Source organism: Crocodylus porosus, unplaced genomic scaffold, assembly GCF_001723895.1.
Source record: "Crocodylus porosus isolate Cpor-Errol unplaced genomic scaffold, CroPor_comp1, whole genome shotgun sequence".
Taxonomy (NCBI): Eukaryota; Metazoa; Chordata; order Crocodylia; family Crocodylidae; genus Crocodylus; species Crocodylus porosus.
The window spans coordinates 58,177,776-58,186,483 of record NW_017728918.1 but is presented as its reverse complement, the minus strand read 5'-3'; the positions used below and the strand labels follow the sequence as shown (position 1 = coordinate 58,186,483).

Here is an 8,708-nt window from a genome sequence, read left to right as displayed (position 1 = left end):
GCCTGCCAGCGGAGGTGGTTCAAGCACCTACATTGAACACCTTCAAGAGTAAATTGGATGCTTATCTTCTGGGATCCTATGACCCCAGCTGACTTCCTGCCCTTCAGGCGGGGGACTGGACTTGATCTTCCGACGTCCCTTCCAGCCCTAACGTCTATGAAATTTATGAAACCTCTCCAGCTTCTCTGTGTCCCTCCTGAAGTGTGGCGCCCAAAACGACACAGTGCTCCAACTGTGGCCTGACCACATAGAGGAGGAGCATCACCTCCCTTGATCTGTTGGTCATGCATCTGCCAATACACGACAAGGTGCGATTGGCTTTGTTGATGGCATCATTACACTGCCAGTTCATGTTCATCTTGGAGTCCACTATGACTCCAAGGTCTTTCTCAGCCCCTGTGCTGTTGAGGTCATCCCCCAACCTGTAGGTGTGCTGGGGATTCCTCCTTCCTAGGTGGAGTACCTTACATTTATCTTTGTTGAATTGCATCCTATTTTGTTCTGCCCATTGATTCAGCTTGTCCAGGTTGGCCTGTATCTGCTCCCTGCCCCCCAGTGTGTTAACTCTGCCCCATAATTTGGTATCATCTATGAACTTGGAGAGAGTGCTCTCCATCCCCTTGTCCAAACTACTGATGAAGATATTAAATAACAGCGGTCCAAGGACCAAACCCTGCGGGACCCCACTGCCCACCTCCTTCCAGGTTGAGAACGACCCGTCCACCACCACTCTCTGGCTGCAGTCCCTAAGCCAGTTAGCCACCCACCTGACTGTGTAGGTGTCCACTTAGGTTATTCTTGGGATTGTAAGGAGGCCAACAGGACCAGTCACCCTGGCCATAACTGATGTGTAGAATAGTGGTGAGTACAATTCTGGAGGCACCATCTTCATCATTCTTTTTACAAAACAGTAAGACTTAACCCGTTACTGAAACACAGGAGTCACAAAAGACTCTTTAGGCTAAGTACAGACAATCAAGAAGCCCAAGGATGAATCAATTCAATCTTTGCATGCTAGTCTACACTGCATTAATTGAACTGAGAAGCAAGTGAACAGACGTTCATTTGATTCTGGAAATACAGCCACATGCCTGCAGTGGCTCAGCCAGAAGCTGGGGGGTGCTAGAGCAAGCTCTCCCTTTTCTTCAGTAGTGGCTGGAAGGCTGGAGGGAAGCTGGGAAAGAAGCTCTTCAGGGTTTTCCTCCCCATCCCTGCTCAAGCTAAGTGGGGGAGGTGGGTGGCGTGACCAGGCCTGCTGAGTATGACTGTGGAGGTTTAAAGGTACCAGTAGGTATCCCAGCCTGCACAGACCCCAGCCAAGAGTGTGTGGGGGGGAGAAGCTCCCGCCAGGCTTTTCCCCTGCTCCCTGCTGAAGTGGGGGTGGAGGAGATAGCCAGACCCCAGCCAGGGCCAGCATGATGAGGTGGAAGAGAGGGGATGGAAGGATGTTTAAAACCCTTCCCCTGCCCACACAACACCCCAGCTGTGGTCTGCTTGCAGAGACACAGCAGCCCCTGCCTGGCTTTTCTCTGTTGACTGCTCTAGTAGCCTGCACACTGAGGTGGACATGAGGGAGGAGGATTTAAATCCTCTCTTCCTGGGGTTTACCTGACAGTGTCGCAGCAGCCCCTGCCAGGCTTTTCCCTACTTGCCACTCCAGCAGGGGTAGGGAATAGGCAGATGCTAGCCCAGGGCCGGTGTCTGGCCACGCCCCCTGCTCCTGCAGCTTGACCAGCGAGTAGGGAAAAGTTTGTCAGGGCTACCCTGTCCCTGCCAGGCAGACCCCAGCATCCTGCCAGCCTGGCCCAGGGTCTGACCACCCCCGCCCTCTGCTCCAGCAGCAAGTGATGGAAAAGCCTGTGAGGGGCTGCTCTGCCTCTGCTTGGCAGACCCTGACTGGGATCCAGAGCCGGGGTTCCCACCCCCAGCACCATCCCCTTCTTAGCCAGCCGGCTAAGAAGCTTAGTAGTAGTAGTGCTCTGGCTAGGGAGCAGAGCCAATCATACTCCCCTGAAGTCGACAGCACAGTCCAGCCCAGCCCAGCCCAGCCCAGGGCTGCAAAGCATCCTGGGATACTCAAGGACTCATTTAACTTGAACCAGGAAGGGGGCTGGGACAGAAGTTTTATAAGTTGGTTTGACCTAAATCAGTTACGTCTGATACTACATTCAACCAGGTTTATCTTAAACTACTTTTAGCAATTTTGGAAGTGGTTTATATGCACTGAACTTCTGTACCAGGTTTAAACCAGTTTCTGATTACTTAAACCAGCTTGTGCAACTTCTGTCCTTAGCTTTAGGGAACAAACAGGAGAAAGAACCTGGTCATGTTTCATCAGGAGTATGACCTAAGGTAAAAGCAAATCTTGTTTTGAGAACAGTAGTATGAAGGCACAACAGACTGCTGGTTAAAGCACTCCCAGCTCTGGTCCACAAGGTCCACGTGCGCTGTAAATGGAACACACAGACAGACACTTGAAGAAACTTTTGTTATTCCACATACTGCCTGTTTCTTTTGTTACGTTTCTTTTGACTGGAAGACATGCGTTTAAAATACTTTTTCTCTCAAAATGGCCTCCATCTTCAAATTGAGTAAAAAACAAAGTATTTTGACTTGAAATTAGTATGCAGGGTGCAGTGCAAGGGCTGTACAGCTCCCAGACATTCAGAAGTTGGATAACCCTGGTGAAAGTATTAAGGATGTAGTCTGCTAGATTTTACAGTATCTATTTATAAAAGTGGCTTGGTTACTTATCCTAGATTTAAAAGAAGTGAATGTCAAGTTACTCCCTTCTCAAGTTCTTTGTAGTTTTCATGCTTTCTACTTAATTTTTTACACATCTAATAAATTATGTATTTGAATTATACTAATTTAGTTAAAATACTTAACATTACTTCATTCACACCTTGTAAAAGTTTAACTGCACACTGGTATTTTAATGTTGACATTTAAGATAGCAGCCCATTATAGTTAAGAAAAAAACCTATGTAACCTTTTCATATTAGAGAAAAGAATTACTGAAGGAAGTTTATTTCTTTCCTATTAACAGACATGACTGTAACTGTGAAGAGAAAAAAACCTGGAAGCCCTGCAGTAACACTTCTTATTGAGAAACCTCAAGCACAAATATCAGTGGATATAATCTTGGCTTTGGAGTATCGAAGTCAGAGCTGGCCCAGAAGTACAAAGGATGGCTTAAACATTGACCAGTGGCTTGGGAAAAAAGTCAAACGGGTCTTTAAACAGAACCCACTTTACCTAGTACCCAAACATGCCAAAAATGAAAGGGTGATAAAAGGTAATCAAAACAAAAACACTAAGGACAGTGGTAGACATTAATTTAGTGGCATGATTGAATCGGATCCAAGATCCCAAAAATCATGGTGTCCACCTACATCATATATGCATGGCAGCATGCATGATTTTTAGGATCAGGGACTGATCCAAATCATAACTGCCAATGCAGAGCTCAGGAGCAGGAACTGGTCCCTGATACTTCATTTTTTGTCATACCCTTTCAACTTGCTGGTGTGTGGAGCCTGGGATCCCAGGTTCCAAAGGAACCAGCAAGTTAAAATGTGCAGCTGGGGTGGAGTCCCCCAGCTCAGGAAGTTGCATAGGGCTGTCTCGTACATGGGTTGATAGGTTCAGCGCAAAGGGGACTGATGCCCTTCCCTACTACCTCTAGTACAGAAGTTTAAACCTGTGCATTGAGCTGCACTGCTCAGTTTTAACATGCCACACATACAAACCAGCCACAAAGATGTTCCATATTAGATGTGGAACACATCTTTCCAGCTGGTTTGCTACTTTATGGCATCAATTGCTTGAATGTGTGGCATATTACTATTTGTGTGGCACAATTAAGACATTAATGTAACATCTACCAGGGGCCTAAGTTACCTTTTTGTAAAAGGTCTTATGTTAACTTTGTATCTAGCAAGAACTCTATATTGTTCTTATGTTATGGAAAGAAGATTAGTTCTTAAAGGAATACTGGATCTGTTTCTTAATCTCAATTTGGCTACCTCTGGATAGAAATCATTTGGGTAATGCCTATAGTGCATATTTATCCTCCTGATAAGAGTGCTGTGGTACCTATTGGCCATGTATGTTTAGGAGGCATTATTTGTTACCCATTTTTATATTCTCAACAGAAATCTGTTGAATGAAGGAAAACATGCATCTGCATATATAGAGCATGCATAACGAGCAATATATACATCAACATGGAAAAGTCATGGCCAAGTGCTAGCGCTAGAAAAATAACGTAGTTTAAACCTATTAAATATTTTTAGCAGTTCTTTTGCTTTTTAGAGCGAAGTGAATGCCTTGGAATAGAACTATTCAACAGTGTGCCCTTGCTGCAAAGAAGGCTAACAGCATACTGGGCTGCATTAGTAGGACTGTTGCCATCAGCTTGATAGAAGTGATTCTTACCCTCTATTTGGCCCTGGTGGAGGCCACACCTGGAGTATTGTGGTCAGTCTTGGACCCCCACACTACAGAAAGAATGTGGAATATTTCAGTAATAAGGGTGAAAGACTTATGTGTATATATTGTAATCCCCTTTCCTCTCCCCCAAATCACACATTAGAAATTCTGGACACTTGTTAAACTTACACTTGAAAGAAATCCAAACATATTAAAGTATGTTAATTCAGTTAGGATCCCCAAAGAATCTCAACTCTGCCCTGTAATGATAACATGTAAAAGTCACATGATTGTGGCATTTTAACATTTGCAGACTTAACTGAATTTTGAATCAGACAATAATTGCATGTATTTCAAACACATTCACTTTGGGAAAACTTAAAGAAGCGGTATAATTACAGGGAAAAGTCATACACAGGTAAGAATTAAAGTTTGTTCATTTGTTTTTAATTTAGCAAGCACCTGGCGGCTCTCTTTTTCACATATTGAAAAGGACATTATAAAGAATCATGGGAACACAAAAACTTGCTGTGAATATGATGAAGTAAAATGTTGTAGGTCAGTATCTCATGACACCTTTGTTCTTTAGCTTATTTTAAATCATTATGCTAGTCCCGCAAGTATTTTAGTTTTCGGATTACAAATTTAGAAAATCTTTTGCAAGACGAAACAGGATTCCATAGGTATAACAGAGTATTTTTAAGACTCCCCAGAGGCAGTGTGTGTTGGCTACAGCCAAGGCTGGGGACTTTGACTGGGCTGTGCCAGTGCTCCTGCTGGGACCGAAGTCAGAGGTTCCAGGCTACAGGGCCTTGCCTCTCCACTCAGGATCAGACTGATCTGGGGTCAGGAAGGAGTTGGGATCAGATTGGTATGGACTCTGGGAGTTTTTGCCTTCCACTATCACGGGGTAGGACCCTCTGCCCGGGACTTCTTGAGCATATATTGTCAATATTTTATAGAAGCAGGACACTGGCTGTCATGGTTCCCCTGCTTTACCTGTGGCAAGTTAGGGTGTTAGTTCTGTGTTGTGTCAAGGTTAATGGCAGTCTTATGCAGAGTTTAGATTGTGGTTTGTATGGGAAGGTTTGGATATGAATGATCCTGCCTCAGTCACAGGGTTGGTTGGACTAGATGACCTCTGGAGTTCCCTTACAGCTCTACTTCTCTGACTGATTTCTGAAACTATCTGGAAAGCACTTTAATCCTGAAAACATCTTTCTGTTTTAGTTAAGTAAATATAATCTTCTACAGCACAAAGTGCACTTCACTTCCATTTAGTCAGTATGAGATTGAGGCATACTATATAGACCAGGTTGAGGCCACATATTTGCATTATGAAATAAATAATATGATTAATGCCTATGCGAGTCATTTAAAAAATTGCTTCCTGTTAAAAGGGTTATGGCTGAGAAGTGATGATTCAACCTTCATAAGTTTTAACAGCTGTGTATTCTAGACATTGGGTACAAGTTAAAATTACTTTTTGAGGCACTTAGAAGTGTAGGCAATTAGGTAAAGAGTGTTTTGATATTCTATTGTCTAAGAAACTGACTTTTTAGATTAATCCATTTTGCATTCTTCATAGGAAGAGAATGGGAACCAAAGCATGTAATTAAGATTTGTGTGTAAAAGATAAAAGGTTAACTTCTACAGTTTACCTTGTGCTTCTCTCAGTTCTCTTGACCCAAATCATAATATCATTAGGAAAATCACTGCCTTTGCCTTAAAAGTGTTATTTTTAACCTTGTGGCCAGATTCCCCATTCCAAAAGACCTCACCCATTCTAGGGGATATTCACTCCACAGGAATGTTTCAACATTTCCCCTCACTATCAGGGAAGGACAGCTTTTGCCACCAAGTTTCTGCTACTATTGAAGTTTCCTTGGCTACACAGTCCCTTAATTTTAGGATTACCTAAATTTCTACATGGGAATCTTTGCAATAAATGTGATGTGTAAGATGCACCTGCATTTTCATATTTTATAGCAAAAATTACTGGCAAGATTTGTTAATTAACTTTTTCAGGGTGGTATCATAACTCATAAAATTAATTAAAAAGTACAGAATTTTTACATTTTCGGAAAGACTTGCTTAGACCAAATGAGGTATTTTTAAAAATACTTTTTATTCAACAGGAAAGAGTGTCTTAAACTTCTGAAGCATCTTCTGGAACAGCTTAAAGCAAAGCACAAAAGCAGAAGAGAGCTGGATAAATTCTGTTCCTATCATGCCAAAACTGCCTTCTTCCACATGTGCGCTCACTGGCCAGAAGACAAGGACTGGCAGTCTAAAGATCTTGATTGTTGTTTTCTTAAATTCGTGCATTTTTTTCTGGTTTGTCTCCAAAAGTCAGACCTTCCTCACTTTTTTATTCCTAAACACAACCTGTTCAGTCCTGACCTGGTTGATACAGCAAGCATTAACTTCCTTTCAAGGAAAATTGAATATGAATTAAATAATAATTTCCCAATATTTGAACTGGAGAACTAAAGAGGCCATACCATTTTTCCTAGGTTTTAATTTGGATTTTATAAATCTGAAAATTTAAAATGGGTTCAATAAATGATATTTACATATTTAAATTTATACTACTCAGCAGGGAAGGACTATAAACAGAAGGGAAGACATCCTTCCAGGTACACTGAAAGCATAGTTAATAGCTAATTTTTACCCATTCCAAACTCCTTCCTATTATTCTGCATATAAAGGCATCATCTGGTCACCCAGTCAATAAAGCAAGAATATAAGGATTCAGTTATGGAAGTGACCATAAATGACTGGTGTCTCCCAAAACTGGGGGGGAGCGGGGGCACCATTTGTAGTTGGCAGCAAACAGGCACTGCCCACAGAAGCTGGAGGTGGTGGTGATCACACAAAATAGCCAGTAGTGGCTAATCTCAGGGGGGGCATATTCCCCCTGCCCCACGCCTCCCCTAGGCGCTGCCTATGGAAGTTTCTTAAACAGAACTAGACAAATGGCCAAAATATGCACTTACACTGGTGCAAATCTGAAGTTAGTGGAATTATACCAGCCTGAAATAGGACACAATGCTGATTATTTAGGATTTGTTTCTTAATGGTTATTCTTTACATCAACAGACAGAATATAGCTGCTGACTTTATGAAGAACTCCTCAGATAACTGCCTTTATTTCCTTATGTAAGAGGCAAGGATTTCTTGGGGTGGTATCCTGTATTGGAACAACTATGTAGTTGGAATAAAGTTACACAAGATTTTGAATGCAAAACACTTCACTGGCTGACTAAAAAAGAAATCACCCTAAGCAATCCTAGACTTGTATAATTTCTGTACCATTACAGCTGTATCACTTTAAAATACCTCTGGAAATGTATAACGAAATAAAGATGCAATTGGAGAAGTCTCCACAATCACAAAGCTTTTTAATTAACCTTAAATACAATTACAGAATACAGAGTTGGGACAAGTGCAGTGTCTGAAGCTGAAAAAAATATGATGAACTTTGATACCACCAATGAGCAATACCACACTGAAGATAACTACTTTGTTTGGAATCTAGATTAAGAGCAAGCACCCATGAATGCTCAGTTCATCATCTATGCAGTTTGATTCTATCTTGTACCCTGTGGCTTTCCCTGTGCAACTTAACTACAGGAATCTGTATTGCAAAAATGTTAGCAATGTTCATATGTTGCAGTGGTATAACAATATTAAAATTGAAGTAGCTATCTTTCTGTTTTAGCTATCTTGAAGAGGAACACCTGCTTTATAAATCTGAAGGTAAATGAAAGTTCTTAAGTACTAAAGATTCTAATGCATCATAAAAGATGTGCTTAAGGATAACTCTACTATTCCCAAATTATATTTCCTGGCACACAGGAAAGCTTCCTTGTGGAGATGCTAGTACAACTGATTTTAAAATGCTAACCAAACAGTTCTCCCACAGCATCTCAGGAAATCAAGGGTGTCAGTTGCCTCAGCTGCCTGTACACCAGGGGCAGGCAATTATTTTGGGCAGAGGGCTGCTTACCGGGTTTTGGGAAGACATCGAGGGCCACAAGACAGGCAGCCCAGGCCAGATAAACATTAATTTTCTAAATTTTTTAGGGGCCCCACGAGCCGGATAGAATGGCCTGGCAGGCTGCATCCGGCTCTCAGGCAGCATTTTGCCCACCCCTGCCGTACACCAATGCCAGGAGCATGGGGAACAAGCAGCAGGAGCTAGCCTTCCTGATCTATAGTGGGCAATATGACCTGGTATGGATCACGGAGACCCGGTGGGACTCCTCGCA

At 42.4% G+C, this 8,708-nt stretch overlaps 1 protein-coding gene across 1 annotated transcript in view; it reads left to right on the top strand.

Moving 5' to 3' along the window:
• Positions 1-8,141, top strand: part of MB21D1 (Mab-21 domain containing 1) — a 26,046-nt gene extending 17,905 nt beyond the window's left edge. Inside the window, exons 3-5 of the mRNA XM_019537640.1 lie at positions 3,050-3,298; positions 4,890-4,992; positions 6,573-8,141. Coding sequence (XP_019393185.1) covers positions 3,050-3,298; positions 4,890-4,992; positions 6,573-6,927 — 707 coding nt within the window. The 3' untranslated portion in view covers positions 6,928-8,141. The remainder of the gene's footprint in view (positions 1-3,049; positions 3,299-4,889; positions 4,993-6,572) is intronic.
• Positions 8,142-8,708: the final 567 nt, after the last annotated feature.